This window comes from Elaeis guineensis, chromosome 1 (assembly GCF_000442705.2).
Source record: "Elaeis guineensis isolate ETL-2024a chromosome 1, EG11, whole genome shotgun sequence".
NCBI lineage: Eukaryota > Viridiplantae > Streptophyta > Magnoliopsida > Arecales > Arecaceae > Elaeis > Elaeis guineensis.
The window spans coordinates 173,985,186-174,005,380 of record NC_025993.2 but is presented as its reverse complement, the minus strand read 5'-3'; the positions used below and the strand labels follow the sequence as shown (position 1 = coordinate 174,005,380).

At 37.2% G+C, this 20,195-nt stretch overlaps 1 protein-coding gene and 1 long non-coding RNA gene across 4 annotated transcripts; one reads left to right on the top strand and one right to left on the bottom strand.

Annotated features, from left to right (window-relative positions):
• The first annotated feature begins 5,699 nt into the window (after nt 1-5,699).
• Nucleotides 5,700-7,873, top strand: LOC105039664 (uncharacterized). The gene is made up of 2 exons (XR_012137967.1): nt 5,700-6,571; nt 6,986-7,873. It is a non-coding gene; the product is annotated as an uncharacterized lncRNA (long non-coding RNA).
• Nucleotides 7,874-10,934: 3,061 nt separating this feature from the next.
• On the bottom strand, nt 10,935-19,384 carry LOC105039663 (plasma membrane ATPase). Of its 3 annotated transcripts, none has more exons than XM_073248965.1 (17): nt 18,397-19,365; nt 18,205-18,304; nt 16,066-16,185; nt 15,749-15,985; nt 14,886-15,647; nt 14,683-14,805; nt 14,435-14,539; nt 14,204-14,348; nt 13,935-14,099; nt 13,583-13,761; nt 13,454-13,486; nt 13,250-13,331; nt 12,957-13,117; nt 12,495-12,668; nt 11,991-12,173; nt 11,675-11,856; nt 10,935-11,337 (listed from the first exon to the last, which is right to left on the bottom strand). In XM_073248965.1, exons 2-17 carry the CDS (start codon nt 18,265-18,267, stop codon nt 11,241-11,243), a joined length of 2,811 nt encoding a protein of 936 aa, XP_073105066.1. In that variant the 5' UTR covers nt 18,268-18,304; nt 18,397-19,365; the 3' UTR covers nt 10,935-11,240. The 3 variants fall into 3 exon arrangements, with proteins under 3 accessions (XP_073105066.1, XP_010914191.1, XP_073105067.1); XM_010915889.4 differs by having other exon boundaries at nt 13,583-13,821; nt 18,397-19,354; XM_073248966.1 differs by lacking the exon at nt 12,495-12,668 and having other exon boundaries at nt 13,583-13,821; nt 18,397-19,384.
• Between the last annotated feature and the right edge of the window lie 811 nt (nt 19,385-20,195).

Sequence of the window (20,195 nt, the reverse complement as noted above, 5' to 3'; positions counted from 1 at the left end):
TAAACAAGCCTCAAGTAGATGCGATCGATGATAAGACTTTCTGGTTATGCCATTGTTATAGCTAGTGGGTGAAGAGTTGTCTTTATTCTGTATATATCCACCAAAAAAATCGTCACCAACTTGGTATTAGAAGATGGGATTTGATCTAACCTGAGTTTTTGCTGTTTTGTATTAGTAATATGTGGACTTTGATGTGTTTGTAGTGGTTCTCTGGTGTTTCCTGGGGCTGGAGTAGCCTTTTGTCCTCTTGAGTTACAACTTTCTCCCTGTGTGCGTAAAGAAGAAGAAGAAAAAAAAAAAAACTCAAACCCTCAGTTGATGGAGTCAATGATCCCAGTGAAGCCTTCAGAATTCGACCTCCTCGATGAACAATTCAACCAAGACAGAAGCACCTTCTAAAGTAATACTGTTTCTCTACCAAAAAAAAAAAAAAAGTACTGTGTTCCAGCAAGAAATGCTCCTCCGGTTCGCCAGAGAGAGAGACTGCAACAAATTAACTACATTCCAAATACACAAGGGCTGGTAAAATGGGTTCATAGACTTGGACATTTAACATATTCCAAGAAACTTTAGCATTCCCGCTATTTGGAGAGCAGATTTGAATAGATGACAGAGCCTTCAATAAGAATAATTCAATGACACGGTAATATCCTTCCATTAATATAACTATCCGTTGGACTATTAATGACACTATGGACTTCTATTGCTTACCACAGGTCTGCTAAGGAAAAAACCAAGAAGAAGAAGAACAAAGAAAGAAGACATACAGACCATTATTATTCCATGTCTGATGAGAGAATACGTTTATTAGGTAAGATGAAAATAGTATTTCTCAATATCAATAACAGTCCTGTTAAACTGAAAGTTAGTTCAGATCAGCATGGCTTATTCTCCTAGTTCCCAACACCATACATTCATCACAAGAAAAGAGAGTAAGCTCGAGTGAAGCTATTTTAGCAGTTACAACTGATTTTGTTCCTGTGTCGGTGACCATGCCCACTAAATTGGATATGGTATTGTCATTTAAAAAAAAAAAAAACAATCAGAAGAATTAAGGATGACCAAAGTTTAACAGCTCGAACATGGTTTCCATATTTAGTTATGATAGCAACTTATCAAGGAATTTGACTTTTAACGTTGAAATTTGAGTGACGAAATAAATTTCATCATAAATAATTAAGTTTTTACAATAAAATTTAAATTTCATTCTCAAAAATCACGTATTTGTGACGAAAAAAAATTATTGCAAAAAGTTATATCTTTTGCAACGAAAATTTTATTTTTGTTGCTAGAAGTTAATCTTTAGCGACGATATTTTTTTGTTGTTGTAAAAAATAATTTTTTTTTATGATGAAATATTTTTTTCATAGCAAAAAATATTTTTCTACGATGAAAAAAAATTTTGTCGCAAAAAAATTATATTTTTTGCGATGAAATTTAGATTTCATTGCAAAAAATAAGAGATTTTTCGATCAATTTTATTTATATTTAGCGACGAAACTATTTCGTCACTAAATTTTATTTTGTTGAAAAAATTTGAATATTTTGCGACAAAATTTTAATTTTCATTGTTAGAAATTAATCTTTAGCGACGAAAATTTTTTTCATCACAAAAAATCATTTTTTTTGTGACAAAAAAATTTTTCATTGCTAAAGATAAATTTTTTTGAGACGAAAAAATTTTCGTTGCAAAAAATTTGATTTTTGGCGACAAAATATTTTTTTCGTTGCAAAAAACTTGATTTTTATGATAATTTTTTTATATTTGCGATGAAATTAAATTTTCATTGCAAAAAATTAATCATTTGCGATGAAAAATTTTTTCTTGTAAAAAATATATTTTTTGACGATAAAATATTTACTTTTCGTAACGAATTAATTTCGTCGCTAAATATTTTTTAATTCAAAAAAAAAAGAGCTCTTTGAATTAGGGCAAAATTTTGCCCCAATTCAAAATAAACCTCAATGTTCTCTCCTTTGCCCATGCTGCCGCGATCGCCAAAGCGCTTTCTCCCTCCCCGATCACCGGCGACAGTCCTCCCTCCCCGGTCGTCGGTCATCCTTTCCGATAAGTGCTCTCCCTCCCTGCCACCATCCTTTCTCTCTCTCTCCCTCTCCGCCACCATCGCCGCTCGAGCCCGCCCCCCGTCGCCAATCGAGCCCACCCCCCAGCGCGTCGTCTCCCTCCCGCCTTGCCACCCTCTCCTCCGCGCACCGTCCTCTTTCTCTCTCTCCCTCTCGATCTCCACTATGTCACCGTCGGTCGAATCCTCCCTCCCCGCCACCAGTCGAGCCCTCCCTCACTCTCCCTCCCTCTCTTTCTCACTCTTCCTCCCTCCCCGCCGCCGATCGAGCCCTCCCTCCAGCCGCCGGTCGATCCCTCCCTCCCCTGTCTCCCTCCCTCATTTTCTTTCCACTCTCCCTCCCTCACTTTCTCTGTCACTCTCCCTGTCTCCCTCTTTTACACCTGGCTTGTCTGGTTTCGTAGGAGCCACCGCCACCGTCGCCACCATCATCGACTGCCATCACCGTCACTGCACAACCGTCGGATTCATGAGAGAGTTGAAGGTGAGAGCAATTTTTTTAATTTTTATATTTTTTAATTTTTATTCTTTTTTTCTCAATTAATTTTAGTCATTAGAAATAATTATTTGTTATTTTAGTAATTAGATATAATGTTAGATATAATTATTTGTTAGATATAATTAATTTTAGTCATGATTTAAAAATATTTTAAAAATAAAAATAATTATAATAATAATATATTAATTGTAGCATAACAAATTTATAAGCCTTAAAATTTTCGTTCAAGGATAGCATGCATAAATTTATTTTTTATGAAAAAAATATTGATGCTTTACACATTATTCTCGAATTGTCCTCATTGACAGTTTGGGCACGTAAATGAATTTAATATTGCAATACATGTGCTTCTACATCGCAGAGTTTTGTCGGTATTTTCGATCATATTCTCTGGATACATAGCACAACTTTAATACTTGTGTAGGATAATATTGACTTCGAGGACTGCACTGACGAAGAAGTGACGGTATGTATTCTCAAAATGACTGCAAATAGATACAGAGATCGGCGATGTAGGCTTCATAGATACTGCAATGAGCTGCAGGCGAAGGGGATTGATCCTGTGACCCAGCCATACAGAAATTAGGCTGGGTCTAATGACGATTGGCAGTGATTATGTAAGCATTTTGAAAGTAAGGTATTTCAGGTATGTCTAGTATTTCAAGTTATTTTAATTTTGTTATGTCTTTTATTAATTATAATTGTATATATTTTGTAGCGATGGTCGGAGGTGAATAAGGTGAATAGGAGGAAGATTGATTCTATTCACACGCAAGGAAGTGACTCTTTTGCACAGAAAATGAAGAGGATGGTATGTAACTATATTTGCAATCATACTTTGTAACTTCTTATTAAATATTTATATTATTTTGATATCATTTTTCTTCTTTTCTTTTATTTGAATAGGGACTATTCGGAGTCGACGTCTATGCTAAATTCTATCAAAACAAGAGTGGCGAGTTCGTGACCGAGGAGGTGAGGCAACATCATGTAAGTATCATTACTCTACATTTTGAATACTTTTAAAGAGTTTAAAAAAATTATAATTTTATTTGGTTTATTGTGAAGGAAAAAATGTTACAATTGAGAGAGCAGGTGACGAGGGAGGTTAGATCTGATGGTGATACTGGATCGCAGCAGGTTTGTTTGATGACAGATGATACGATTCTGGATACCATCCTCGGGCGGCAGTTAGGATCTGATCATAGCATGCGGTCCAAAAAATCATGCAGTTCGTCATCCGGCTGATCTGATGATGCATCGGTGCCAGAGGCAGTTAGGACATCCATGAGCATGATGCAAGATCAGATTAGTTACTGGATGAATCGTAGTCAGACGCTCGAGAGGATAGTGGCTACGATGGCGGGATGGCTCGGTATTGATGCTTCTGAGTTAGCACCTCTCCAGTCACATAACGCCGCCTCTGCACCACCATCGCGATATATATCGGGTCAGGGATCGACGCCTGAAGAAGGAAACGAGGCCAACAATTTAGATCATACCTAGTTTGTAGTTTTTTTAAATTTAAAATGGTGTATGGACTTATATTTTTGTATATGACAACAATGGTTATGAAACTTTTTGTTACTTGAAATTAATATTTTGAATTAGAATATTTTTATTGTGTTTTATTATGTTAATATGTTGTTATATAAAATATGTTTGATCTGAGAATTTGTATTTGAGCAGATTTTTTTGATATAAAAATAAAAATTAAATTTTTTATCTAAAATTTAATTTAGCAACGATATATTAATTTCATCGCAAAAAAAAATTTGTGAACCCAAAAATAAAATTTTTATTATAATTGTGACGAAATTTTTTATTTCGTTGCTAATTTGAGATGAAATATGAATTTCGTCGCTAAAAAGTATTCACAATTTTTTGTGATAAAAATTTTTTTCGTTGCAATTTTTTGCGACGAAAATTTTTTCATCACAATTATTTGCGATGAAATTTTTATTTCGTTGCAATTATTACGATGAAATTTTTATTTCGTTGCAATTATTGTGATAAAATAATTTTTTTCATCACAATTTTTGCGACCAAATAAAAATTTCGTTGCAATTTTTTACGACGATTTTTTTTTTCGTCGCAAAAAATAAGAGAAAATTTTTTTAATCCCTATATTTAGCGACGAAATTATTTTCATCGCTAATCTTTGTGATGAAATTCAATTTTCATCATTAAAATAAAAAAATAAAAAAATATTTTTTACGATAAAAATATTTTTCGTTATAATTTTAGCAACGAAAATTTAAACTTTTGCGATAAAATTTTTTCATCGCTGATATAGCGAATACTTTATCGTCTAAGTTGACTATTTTTTGCGACGAAATAAAATCTTTTCATCGCTAAGACCTTTTGCTACGAGCCTTTCTCTACAAATTTTTAGCGACGATATCTTTCGTCGCAAATATTTTTAACGATGAAAATATTATTTTTAGTGATGAAAAAATTTCGTCGTAAAAAATTAAATTTTTTGTAGTATATATAAAAAGAATGATATTCTGTGAAAATTGATTTTTTTTTTTTTGAGAAAAATAATGAGAAAATTTCTTATCAGCCATATACTTTAGTGATTAGTGTGGATTTGTCGTGGTTTAACAACCACATAACTCTGTGCCCGATATCCAGAGGGGAAGAACAGAATCATTTGGTCCCTCCTCGAGGGGGGAGAAAAGCTAGAACCGAAAGCTCCCAAACTTAGGACACAGCATGACAGGGATTAGCATGTGGTTTTTAATGGAAGGTTTGCACACAGGTTTGGTTGTTGAAGACAGCCACTGCTCTCATGGCCCTCTTGATAACCCTATGACTAAAGTTCTCACGTGGATGGCAGGTCCCCCTTCAAGTAAGGCTACAAACTTTCCATCAATCATTGGGCCTAGGTGTCCTCTGAGGTGACCACGTCGACACCGACGGCACCTCATCTCTCCCTTGTCTTGTACTGCATGGGGTTGGCACCCCTTTTCCATCAATCTTGTCATTTGAAACCCCACCTCAGATTAAACTAAGGATTACGTACGTGGACGTTCTCCACGGCATTAATTTGGGTTAAGAGCCTTCCATGACCTTGGAGAGACCATTTCGGAGAGGAGAAGCTAAAAAAAAAAAAAAAAAAAACGCATGGTTAGGTTGAATTTTCCAAGGTCTCATCAAACAACATTCAAATGCTCCATCTTAACCCAAAGTAAATTGGTAGTATGTCTCAAAACGAATTATAGTTTCTAACTCGTTTTCATTCATACTTTCTTATTACTGTATTTCTTATATTATATCATCATTTTTGTTTATGTAACACCAAATATGGATCTTTTTTCTCCAACAAATAGGAGCAGAATAAAAGGGGCAATGTTTGGACAGGTTTAAAATGCATTGGGAGGAGAGGTGTCTGCAGAAGAATCTAAGAGACGAGAATAGAAAGATCATTGCCATATATAACCATAAGAAGAGAGAGTACTTGAGCTGGATTCATGTGATGGCATTTATAGAAGGTTTGGTGTCTTGTTCCTCTAAGAGCACATGGGAGGGGGCTGTCCTTTTAGGTAGGTTGGCAAGAGCAAAGGGTGAACGTGCCACCATGTGCTCCACCAGCACCACCTTACTTCCCCCTCACAGTTTTTGCTTCAAAGTTCTTTGAGGGTCTTTATTACCAAGTCCTTTAGAAACTAACCTTACGACCTAGTTATTGGGTATAATTCCTTTATTTCCTTCATTACATTGCTCTTTTTTCTTACATTCCGGATTAAAACATCAGTCATTCCAAATATTTCCCTCTCCAACTTTCAATCATTTTTGTTTGTGGGCTGGCCTCCACATGCATGCTAAAGGACTACTCGAGATGGATGAGCCTCTGAGCTTTAATGAGACAAGAGTGGGAGTAAGTTTTGGCTCTTCTGCCCTTCCTACCATCCCCAAGTGCTTAAATGGAGGTCGCACAACTCAATCCTCGACCACACTGAAGCTCTAATTAGCACTTCGCAAGGTAACAAATAGCTTTCTCCTACTACTTCCTGGCCACCACCTTTGCTAATTATTGGTGTCTATATATCCTCCATGTCTATTCTTTGTAACATATTCTTCTTCCACTTTCCTGCTTATCAGCATTGTTTCTTCTTTCCTCCATTGCTATAAGAATTAATTCTCCCTCTATTCCTCGCATTAGTGTTGCTGTTATCATAGTTTCGACTGATTCTTTAATCAAAAAGAAGAAGAAGAAGAAGAAGTTTCAACGTCTGATTCATTAATTTAATATCACTATCACTGGTCTCTTGCTACAATCCTGCTGGTTAATTTTCATGATGGTCGATGTTGTGCCTTCTATTGTAGTTCTATAAGTAGCAAGTAGTGGTGCCAATTCTTGTGATTTGTATAATTATTACAATTTTCTTCAATGCAGTTCTTCTTGCTTGGATGGAAGAGCAGCAAAGAAGCAAGCGAAGGAGGGTGTATTCAGTCGAACCAAATGCCTTAGCATGTGCAAACTTCTCGCAGAAGTACATCAGCTATCTCTTGCCAGCTCTTCTAAATGTCACTAGCATTGGCTCCTCAGGCAGAAACAAAGATAATAAGATCAAGAAGACCATCAGATTTCAAGTGGACATGGCACTCGTACTGTCGACTGGTGAGTTCAGATGGAGCCATGCCTTAAGACGCAAACTCGAGCAAGGCATGGACCCAAGAAAGATTCATAACACTGCCGCATTTGAACCAATCACCATTAGTACTTTCAATGTTGAAATGCTTGGCCAATTCTTGGCATGCCCAGGAATTCCTAGGCCTGTGGATCATGTTAAGACACAGATGAACTTGAAACCAAATTCCAAACTAAATGAAGCTGGCAGGTTAAGAGCAATCGGCCGGCGGCAAGGTGACCAGAGAAAGGAAATCAGAAGGGAAGAGGAGATTGACGACCACATAAAGATACTGAGAATGCTTTTACCTGGTGGGAATGAGATGGGGTTAAGTGAATTGCTGTCTGAGGTGGAGAGTTATGTGGTATGTTTACAGTTGCAGGTGAAAATCCTTAGGTCTCTGGTTGGTCCACACTAAAATCTTAATAGTCATGACCTTGGTCTCATCAAGGACTATGCCATGTTAAAAGCAAAGTTCTATACTTTATTCATGTTTATATTGTTAGCATGTGAGCGAGTAGATAGAATGTGAGAAATAGGTGGAGACTATTATTGCAACTAATTAGTAGGCTTTCGTTGGCAAGCTACATTCAGCTTTGTACGTCAAGTTTGTTTTAATAATGATGGTGCAATAATGCATGATAGCACTTCTACTTTTGGGCTTTTGATAATATGAGCTATAAGTGTGAGGCATCAAGTAATGTGTGATATCATTCTCTCCTCTCAAAAACAAAAAAAGAAAGTGTGATATTCTTTCCAACTTATAATAATGGTGGACAAGATTTTGGCAGTTTTCCTTCTTTCTACACTGTAAATGATACACAGTATGCCTCGCAATTGTTTTGCTTTGGACTAATCATCCATGTGGTGGAAAAGGCCTTGCAACACGGCATATGAAACAAACTATAAAAGAAATATGAACTTATCTACGAAAGGCCATTTGATTCTTATGATTGATTATCCAAATTCCATTGATTTGTCTTATCAGCAAGGTTTCACATTAAAATTCTTCAAGAATCAAGATGCCTCTAATATCTTACATATTAGAGGCATGTCATCAGGATGTGAATGAAAGAGTCCTTCAAGAATCAAGATGTCTGAGTGAGACAGCTTAACCACCATGGAGTAAGTTTATGCCAAAATTGAGTTGATGGAGCTAAAGAATTGTCCAATGGCCTAGTTCTCATTTCTCAAAAAATTATTAAGAGAAAAAAGGAGAAAGCTAAGTCTGAAAAAAATACGAGAGTTGGTAACTCAATGCTTGGAGAGACCTCAAGCAGATATGAGGGATTTTAAGTACTTGGAAAACTTTCTTTCAGGTAAAAGAAAAGATAAATCTTATTTGAAAATAGACTGGTCAGCCTAATAGTATATAGCCTAAAAATTTTCTAAAGGTTTAAGTAAAATTTTCTGCCAGTAAAGATTTCAAAAAATTCAATTACGGTCATAAAAGTCACTGAGGAAAGATGCATCAACTCAATGACCATAAATAATGTTATGACAATACAAGATTTATGTTCCATAACTTGCTTTTAATGTTTCTTCAGCATGAAATAATATTTGAGATTTTACTAATGAAAAATTTTAGCATGTTTTATTTCTTAATTATTTTTTATAATCTAGTGGGCTAGAGATCAAGAAAGGAAAAAATGATAACAGGCACTCTTTAAGATTCATTTCCGCAACAATTTTCATGCTTCTTAATCCAGATTAAAAAAAATCTAAATCCATCGAGGCAGGTATCTGTATTGTGATGTCTTGGTACCAGTACCTCATCCTGGTAAGGTGACGTAGGTATTGTAAGCTGATCCATGCCTTATTTCCCTGTTGATTCATCAAATACCAAGTAATGATAGGTAATCTTTAGATCTAGCCCTTTTTCGAGGAAAAAAGCTACCTATATTATTATTTGTTTTTTCTCTCCGGATCAAGTCTCATATATTAATGAACAGGATACTTGCTCAACTGCAGCAATAATGTTCCAAGGAAACCAATCAACATCTCAATAGAAAAATTTCCAGCCACTTGCCTAACTGCTACTCAGATGTGAGATTACGACACCAATATTCTGGGAAAAGTGACAACTATGAGATCAGACTCAAATCCCTAGCTAATTATCTTGTTTGTTGCCACATATCTTTCATTCTTCCAACACTACCGAGCGATTGGCATAAACAATACTTGTTTCAACCTTACATTGAGATACCTATTCATATCTTCTTGTCATCTTCAGTGCAAAGCTATTCATGCACTTTCATCTTTCAGTGCATGCCATACTTGTGCTTCCTTGTTGCAGGAATCATTGGCTTGGCATAGCTTCGATTCTGTTAGGATGGTCCATTCCTGCAGTGTTAAATCACTCAAATGATAAAATAACCTCGACCTGATCCTTCTTTTGTATAAGCCTACAATTAAGCAAATTTCCAGGCTTTCATTAATGCAAAACCAGATGCCTGTATGAGGTAACGAGACTAAGAGGACCACTGTATATAGTTCAAGCATTGAGGTAGGAGTAAAAGCATCATCAGACTTCAAACAGCATGCTTATTTGCGATCGATTCTAGATTTAAAAGGCCATGTTAGCTCCTCTCCTATTTGCTAGTTCTATGCATACAACCTTTCCATACCATCTGCCCTTCTTTGATTTCTAGCATCAATGCAAACAACTCTCATTAATCAACCTATAATTGAGGTATGTATCTCGACCATTTTGTACAAGATGCTTAGTTACCTTTCTCTGTAATTGGAATATCTAAAAAAAATTTAAGGAAATTATCATATGGAAGAGTTGAAAAGGAAGGCAATCATTCTGCCAGTCCTTTTTCGTTCTTTTTGAGGAACGGTTGGTCTGAAGAAAATGCTGCGAGAAGTATTACACAGCATTAATCAGGAACCAAAAGTGCCCTCATATGCCTCAAGCTTTGCCAGGAAAGCATCGGAGAAGGACAAACATACATATACGAGCTAAATTGCTAAAACCAACAATGTTTCTTTTTTTTCTTTTTTTTTCTTTTTTTCTCATTTTATTTTAAGTGCTAAAACCATGGACGTTTAGAGAATGCAGGAGAATCTTTGGCGTTTCTATTTGGAATAAACAGTTCTAACTGTCAAGTATTAGAAAACAAAAACTCAAGCATTCCTCAACTCACGTCAGATAACATCAAAAATGGTACTCCAGATAACTAAATAGAAGAGACTGCTGAAGCCCTTTGAGATTAGTAATAGACTTGTGACTTTACTCAAAAATTTATATACCTGGCATCCTACTTTCGTTTAGGATTCATGCTCTGATAAACTCAGAAATCTATACCATATCAGAAAAAGAATTGAAGTCCTTTAGCTCTGTCAAATTTGCAAATAGCCCCAAATTCCTCTCTTTCTACCCTAACTAACAAACCCATTCCTGCTCTATCTCCCTCTCCCTCTCTAACAACCTACGACCACCAATATTTATCTTCATTTAATCCTATTTAATTTTTTAATATTTACTATTTTTTATGTTTTATGAACATCGCAGCTACCTATGAGCTAATTTGTCAAAACTAATAAAATGTTTTAAGACCAAGGGTAGTTTATTGATGAACCTAAAATGACTTGTAGACTATCAACTTATGGCTGCTAGCAGACCAGGCAGAGAGAATACAGTTAAAAACAGCATATTGAGCTTATCTTATATGGTCGGTCAAATCAGAACTTGAAAGGAAACAACAAGAATGAAACAAAATTTTTCATGCTATTTTAGTTTGACATACAAGTCAAATGTGCCAATGAAGATTCATTAACGATCACAGACGCCTACATGGACTTGATAAGAACAAGTGGATTTCAGCTCTAATAACATAATATGCAAAATTAGTTGATTAATCCCAAATAACAGTCATGAAGTACCATAGGTTAGTGCTGCTAATCTATGATCATGGAGCATAGAGGAGCCATCGACGTAACTACTTGGATCCAAGGAAAACAAATAACAGAGCATAAGAATGCCCCATCCTTTGTCAAGCATTCCTTTGTATGTCATCATACTGTGTAGTTCTGTTGGATGGTGTCAATATCAAGCCCTTTCATCTTGGCCACTGATTCCACATGGCCCTTAAGTGTGTGGAGCTCCCTCAGCCTGCAAATTATGATCAGAAGATGGCAAGATTCTGAGTATAGGATAAAAAAGTTTGTGATCATAAGTTGATGGAAAGAAATAAATTCTGTCCACAAAAGAAGAGGATCATTAAAGTCATCTCTCAAGTATCATGGGTGAGCTCTGCTAAATTGGCATCCACAGAGATATCCTCTGGATGCAAAGAGTTCTGGGAGATGATGAGTTAGGATACTTGCTGGTTCAAGTATTCAAGCATCCTTCAAACCGATATCTGAAATTTATTTTTACTAGCAAAACTTTTCTAAAATTATAGCATGTGCAGGAGAAACAGCAAACTAATCCAACAAAAACCATGTACCTTGCAACCTCGGCACGTCTCCTAGCTTGATCAGCAATCTCTGAAAGTTCCCGGTAGCTATTCCTGTCGGAGAAAAGGGTGCTCGTTTCTGGGGCTTGAAGTCCATGTTGAGTCCTTTGCAATGTGGCCCATTGGCCTTCTCTCTCTGGTATTCCATAACTATTCTTGGTCGTGAAGGCAGCCTGTCATCCATAATAAGAGAAACGAGTAAGAAAACCTTTATTTGAACTTTGAGTTTTTTTTTACCTCACACATGATTGATTGGCATCATCAAAGTAAATAAAGAAACAAAGTGAACATCACTACAATGGCATACCTTCTTTTCCAAGACATAATCCCAAGCCCTTCCCTTGAGAATGTAGCGGACCATGAATTTTAAGAAATCAAGGGGAATATAGGTGATAACACTGTACAGCCAGATAACTCCAGCCCAGCCCCAACCAATACCCTTTATCTGTGCAAAACTCCAGTTCGCGTAGACAGCAATGAGTGTTGCAACCTTCAAAAAATAAAAATCTTGGTCAAGAAATAGTTGAGAAGATGACTAGCATACAACTAGTTACATATTACATGAACATCAATTATACTTGAATAGCACAATAATGACATCTACCATTGCAGAGAGGTTACTTGGTGGTGGTATATATGAAGAATCTGCAGGTAAGTTACTTTCCAAAGAATTCATGCCTATATGTAACTACCATTAGTTAATTGTGGTGTTAATTCAATAGATAAATGATTCCCAAGATGGCTTAACTTCAGAATGAACCATCAATTGATTACCCATTCAGAAGCAGAGGAATGCTTTAAGAAATTTTACCAGCTGAGCAAGCACAAAAGCACAAACTAAGAGAAATCCTGGTCGTTCCGTAAATGACCAACTTTGAGATCGGGTGACGAATATGAGGCCTTGGCTCACAATGCTCAGCTGCAGGTACAATGCAGACATCTTTCCATTGTGATTGTGACGAAGAGATATTACTTTGAATATACTCTACATGAAGCAGAAGTTAACCGTTAAATGAGGTCATGTTATATTAGAGATAGAGCAAAGTTGATGAGTGATGAAATAATCAGTGACTTGACTTCTACTAATTACTTACTGGTATCTCTAACGAACAATTACCATTAAGAAATGATTAATTATATAAATTTTCATGAAAAAAAAACTTCAGAAAATTCTCCCAACACTATAGGGCTATTCAAAAAATACCACAATGAATCAGATTTCTCAGATATCCTCTCTATGATCATAGGACAAATGGAGCTCAATGAAACTTACAGAAAAGAAGTCTGTACTGTGCATGAGCCAGAAGAAAAACACAGACGTCCCTGAAAGATACCAGCCTGAAACCGAACCAGTAGTGAAAATTTCTCCCAGATTCCAACTATCTGGCATTGGAGATGGTTTAACTCGATCCTTTGAGATGGTCATTATGGTACCTGGAAAAACCACTCGTTTCATACCAGACAAAGATACACAACCAATGACAACTGCATCAGATCAGCTAGGGGAAAAAATGGACATAGCACGTAGTTCCTAGTCCAACTTTAGTATTTTAGAATAATGCGTACCATCATTTAGGATGGCAATGATCAAAACCATGAAAGGTGAAAAATCAAACTTCCATATCAGAGAAATAAGCATAAATCCAACCTATGGAAAATTGAAAGAAGAGGAAATGAGATAGTTCATTAGCCAAAGTCAGTATCAGACGGTAATCAGGCAAATAATTTATAAACAAACAAAGGGCTGTTTGGTTTCTAATCAAAACTTACCACCATGCGTATGGTAATGGATACTGCATATATCTGTGAGTCAGAGGAGGAGATCAGTAAAACCATATGCTACTGAGTAAAGTTGTATTAAGTGGGTGAAATTAGGGCATGGGAAGATTCAAAGATCACCGTGTAGTTCTTCATCCTCTGGAAAATTGCTCGACTTGTAAGAACAGCACTGATGATGACACTTAGCCCAGGTTCAGTGAGGACAATGTCTGAAGCACTTCTAGCAGCATCAGTGGCACCCGCAACAGCAATTCCAATATCAGCAACCTTCAAAGCTGGGGCATCATTCACTCCATCACCTGTCATTCCACATATATGCTTCCTCTCCTTCAACTTCTTCACGATTTCAAATTTGTGCTCTGTTTTGTGGTAGAAGAAAGTGTTTTGTGGTAGAAGAAAGGATGATATTACAACAAGAAATTTATACAGGAAATAGGATCCCCAGATGGCAATAATGATACTTCAAGCTAACCTGGAAAAACTCCTGCAAACCCATCAGCCTTCTCAATGAGTTCATCTACTGGAAGTCCAGCAATATCCTCATCTTTCACTTGACCAAGCAATGAAGATGAAGGATACATGTTTGTTCCCATTCCCAGCCTTCTACCTGTTTCCTTCGCAATAGCAAGTTGGTCTCCTGATGAGCCAAAAGAATAAAATCAAATAAAAAGACATTAATTAACAGACAATTCATAAAGCAATGCAACAGAATTCCAGAGGCAAAAGAGGTGGGGAAAAGACCAGTGATCATCTTCACATTCACACCCAAATTTAGGGCCCTTCGAATGGTCTCTGCACTGTCAAGCCTTGGTGGATCAAAGAGGGCCAAAAGACCAACCAATTGCCACGGTGACCCTGCACTCTCTTTGGTCCTCTCAGGAACTCCCTGCCCAACAAATATACAGAATTCAGTGACTAGAGAGCATAAATTCCATGACATGTTGGAGAAAACCAGGATAAAAAGATTCAGACCTGTCGTGCAACAGCCAATGAACGAAGTCCACGCTGTGCATATTTAGCAATCACCGTGTGAACCTTCTTCCTAACATCTTCCTTGCAGTTGCAAAGGTCTAATATCTGTTTCCAATTTGTAACCAAAATATCCTTTCAAAAAATGGACCATCAAAATGGCTAATGCAAAACAATTGACATCGGACTTTCAATTCTTATTTATAATTAAAAAGAAAAAACATGGATGAAAGAAAGAAAGAGCAACATACTTGCTCTGGAGCTCCTTTACTTGCTCGATGCCAGCTTCCATCAGCATCAATGTAGGTGAGTGCAGTTCGCTTGTCAACAGGATTGAAGGGAAGAAAATGTACTTCCGTAATACCAGCTCTTGCCTATTTAATACATGTTAAGAACAATATTAATTATCACATCTATGAGGTGTTGAGTTTAAGCATGCAATTTCAAGATACACCTCCTTTGGGTCAGCAAGCATCCCAATTATTGCAGCATCAATCGCATCCTGGTTTTCTGTCCTTGATGCTCTTGCTGCTAATAAAATCACATGCTCCTTATCAGCACCTTTAGCAAACACCTCGATCAGGTTTTTGTCAATGCTTAGCTTGTTGAGGGTCAGTGTCCCAGTTTTATCACTGCAGAGCACGTCCATACCCGCCATTTCCTCAATTGCAGTCATCCTTTTGGTGATGGCCCCTTGCTGGGAGAGCCTGTGAGATCCAATTGCCATGGTCACAGACAAAACGGTGGGCATGGCTATGGGTATGCCACCAATCAGCAGGACCAAGATATTGTCTATTCCATCCCTGTACTTCCGGTGTTGCACAGCATACATGACAATCGCCTCACTAACAATTCCAATTGCAATGGAGATGATGCAGAAATTTCCAATGGACCTGAGGACCTTCTGAAAATGGCCTTCTTGGTTGGTGCTATCCACTAGATGCGCAGACCTGCCAAAGAAGGTGTGGAGACCAGTGGCAATGACGACTGCCTCAATTTCACCCTGCTTGCAGGTGGAGCCAGAATAGATTAAATCCCCAGGATTCTTCGTCACAGGAAGGCATTCTCCAGTGAGTGCAGATTGATCAATCTTTAGTGGGTCACCCTCAAGGAGGCGCGCATCAGCAGGAATGATATCTCCAAGTTTGATACTGATGATATCTCCAGGAACGAGAATCGCTGCATCATCCTCACTCCACTGGCCATCCCTAAGCACCTGCAGACATGGCATGAGTAGTTTAAAAATAAAAAATAAAAAAAAAAGTTAGATGAAAAGATTCAAAACACTGTGAAGGTATTCTTGTCATGTCTTGTAACCTTAGTTTTTGGAGCGAGATTAGCCATGAGAGCAGCAGCTGCATTGCCAGCATTGTTTTCTTCAATGAAACTAATGGTGGAGTTGATCAGGAGCAGAATAATGATTCCAATGAAGTCCTGCCAATCAGGAGGTCTCCCAGAGCCATTTGCCAATACAATGGCTGCTAGTGCAGCTGATTCCATGACCCATGAGAGGGGATTCCACATAAACCCCAAAAATTTGAACAATTTAGATTCCTGAAATTAAAGAACCACATAATCATGGCTTCAGTAAAGAGAAAGAAAATAGGGTGAACGATCTGATGAGAAGTACTGACCTTTTTCTCCTCGAGCTTGTTTTTCCCAAAGAATTGGATCCGGTTGGCTCCTTCCTGGGAGGATAGGCCTTCTTTGGTACATTTAAGATGCTGAAACACCTCCTCAATAGGAATTTGTACCTGAACTCATATCAAGAAAACCAACAGATTGAACATAGATTAAAAAATTAAACAATAACAGTTCTATACCAAAGAATACAACCTACATCTTCCTTAGAAGTGCAGAATATGTAAAATCATGAACAGTTTGTAGATTTTCAATTACAAAACAACCCGATTTATTCACATAAAACTAGACTCTTATTTTCCCCCAAAAAAGGAAAAGAAAAAAAATGGCTACTGTTTTAGTTCAACTACAGATGGCAATTTATGACCCGACTTGTTAACCCAACCCATAAATGACCAACTTTAAGCATGTTCGGGTTCGACATAAATGGATTTAGGTTATAAACAGGTCGGCACATCTAAAACCATTTATTAAATGGGTAAAGGCTTAAGGATTAGACCTTTAAACCATTTTGACCCATTTAATAATTAGATCGGGTCATAACTTTACCCGTTTCACCTACTTAAGATATGTTTAATTTATTTAAAACTAGCTTAACATATTTATGTCATGTTCAACCTAAGCCACTTATCTTGTTTAACTCATTTAAATCCATTTAGTCAGTTAAAAATCCACTTAATCTGTTTAACCTGATTCGATCTATTTAATAAATGGATTATATGGGTCGGGTCAGTTTACCAAAAATTTAATAAATAGGTCAGATTCATATCTGAATTTTTGACATGCTTAATAAACAGGCCAAGTTTGGATTGACAAATTTTTGATGCAACCTATATCCAACCTGAATGCCACACCTAAGTTCAACCGAGTTCAAAGAAGTTTAGCCCTTTAGTTCCCATTCACAAATACAAAAATAAAACAAGCAATATGTAAACAAGTAGATACTTAAAAAAGAAAAAGAAAATTTGATCTAAACAAAAACGTTTCTCAATATATAAAAAGAGTTCCATCAAATCAAAAAAAATCTTTAGATAACCTATATCCACTACTTTAGCCACCAAGCCTAACCATGCCTTATTTATATAAGGATTGATAAACTATTTGTATCATTTAAACCTTTATATATAAATCCAACTCAAAACCATTACATCATCAAGTAAACTTCCCTGTTTGGCCACCACATTTCTTGTTCGGCCACTCCAACTTCACCCGATTGAGGTTACTAAGGACAGAAGAAACAAAGAAAAATAACAGAAAATTCTAGAAAAAGCAGAGGAAAAGTTCAGAAAAATCAGAGAAAAATAAGGAAAAGACAAAATTAAAAGGTAAGATATTTTTCCAAAAATTTCTCCTTGCTTTTTTTCCTCTAAATGGGATTTCGATCCTCTTAAAGTTCTCATGTTTGGGGGTTTCATCATAGGAATCTTTGGTATTAGAGTTTGAATGCCCTTTTTTTGTACTTTTTTTTTCAAACCCTAGAGTACAAAATACTCCAACCCTATTAAAACACCATAAGAAATTCTATTTTTTACAACATTATTTTAGTCATATTTTTGAAAAATATTTAAAAAATAGATTTTGCCGGGCAATTATGATAAAATGTCAGATATAAATTCTTTGCGTGACCTTAATTTAGCCGTATTTCTGAAAATACTGAAAAAAATAGATTTTGCCCCACACTTAAAATAAAATGCTGGGTATAAGTTTTTTCCATGATACAAGCATCAAATGCACTTGTTCTCAGAGGGTAAGCTTCATCGAACGTTAAGATTGCAACATTGTGATTTGTGCAAGGTGTCATAGGTCCAAAACATGAAAACAATAACTCTGTGTATATCCGACTCTCCCAGACCACTCAATGGCACGAGCCTTGTGCACCAGGCCGTCCTTTTTGTCAAAAGGACTCATTCACAAGACAAAATCTTTGATTTTCCTTCTCTTTTCTCCTATTCACTTATTGAAAAATCCCTTTAAATCAAGAAAAAACATCAAGCAGATCTTGATAACGAAGAAACCATCATAAACATTATTTTCAACTTCTGTAGTCTTTATCTTTTTCCATGAAAACATCTACTAAAAAAAAGAAAAAGAAAAAGCAGAATTGATCAAGATACAAAGTGAAAATGGCTCACCAAATCGACCGACTCCATTAGGATATCCTCCAAACCAGTCATATTGTTGCTATCCCCGCTCATCTTTGCATTGCAAAGGCGAACTCCGACAGACGAAATCCTAAAAAATTATAATGCCGAAGATATATAAGAGAGAAAGAGAGCGATAAGAAAAAAGAGGTTTAAAAGCAGAAGAAGTGAAACAAGACCCACTACGTCTTCTCAGGAACGGTTCACCCGATTCCTTCCCGCGAATCCCTCTTCCAATATAACAACCTCGATGCGGGGTCCACCAGACGATTCAAACAACAGATAGAGCTTATGACTAACCAATAGAAAATTACGAAATTTTTTGGCCCAATTCCCCTGTAATTGAATCTTGACCATCCCAGCGGAGACAGATTAAAAAAAAAAAAAACACCGATCGCCCATCCAACTGTCGTAGCCCGACCTTCGCCTCGATGACTCGGCCGCCGCCCCCATGCTCATAATCGCCAGGGCCACCGAGGGGCTCCGAGCTGAAGCTCCGGTAGAGCGGAAACGATAGCCGACGGTCGGAAGAGAGGAGGCGGAAGTGGCGATGAGGCCTCTGTAGGCGGCAGACATGGCGGCGGTGGAGGAGAGCTCAAGGAGAGAGGAGAGAGACGTGGGAGGCAAGGGGAGCAAAGAACAGTGATGAGGCCTCTGGAGGCGGCGATGAGTCCTCAGAGGCGGTGATGAGTCCTCGGAGGCCGCGAACATGGCGGAGACGCAGAGACACGGGAGGGTTGAAACCGCAGAGGGCGCCTCTTGGAGACGAAAACCCAGCCGCTGCCGAGGCCCGAGCATTGGTCGTACAGGCGACGGAACTCGCCGACTGCGATGAGGGAACCGAGGGCCTGGAGACGGATTTGAGGCGGAGGACCTCCGGAAGGGCGAGGCGGCAGAAGATCTTGTGGAGGAGCTCCAATGGAAGGAGACAGAGCCCCACAGCGGTCGACGTCGGGCCGCGATTGCCGTCCATCGGATTCCTCTGGCCACATTTGGGGACGACTGCCTCAGGGGGTTTAGGGGAGGGTTGATAGTGGGTTTCTTTGTCTAGATTTTAGCCGTTTAACATGTGTACATGTTTAGATTTTCTTAATGTAGCTTCAATGAAAATATATATATATATATATATATATAAAAGCTAATTGTCCAATTAAGAAAGGCTGATTGTCCAATTAAAAGGATAGTTTGTCCAGCAAAACCAAAACCACTGGGTCAACTAAGCTTATATTATTGATATTCTTAATTTGATTAAATACTAACGTATCAATGATATATTTTAATTTTACTCAAATAAATTTGATATAACAACGTAATCTCATAATTATTATTATTATATTAATTTTTATTTAATATTAATTTTTAAAATAATTAATTTTTAAAAATTTATAATTAAAAATAAAAAAATTTAAGTTAATTTTTATTTTTATTTTTTATATGAATCAAACAATAATAATAAGAATTCGATTCAGTTTTCAGTCACAAATCAAATATTTTAAAAAATTTGATCATTTCAATTTCATTTTCAATTTCAATTTCAATTCCAATCTATTTTAATTTTTATTTTAATTTTAATTTTAGCTACGAATCAAATATTTAAAAAAATTAAATTCTACGTCGCCTGCATTAGCATCCACATCGGCTTTTCTATTGATTTAATCCCGTCGTGGATAGCTTCCCGCTTCTTCATACTCTTCCTCTAGCTGGTCTGCTCTGGTTGGTTCACTTATGAGTTGCTGCAGGACTCGATCGGAATCTGTTGGACACCTTTTTCTCAGATGTCGTTTGATCAAACACTTGTGGTGCACCATTAAGCAACTCATCCGAGTTCGTGGGATGCTTCAGGGTGGACGATTTGAGACGTTCCCTCTTTTTCTTTGCAAGAGAAAAGGCACGAGCAGCCAATCCGAGGATGCAGATAAAGCTCTATATATCGCTAGCGGTGATTGATCGAGGATGGGAGATGGTATGACCTAAGGCTTCAG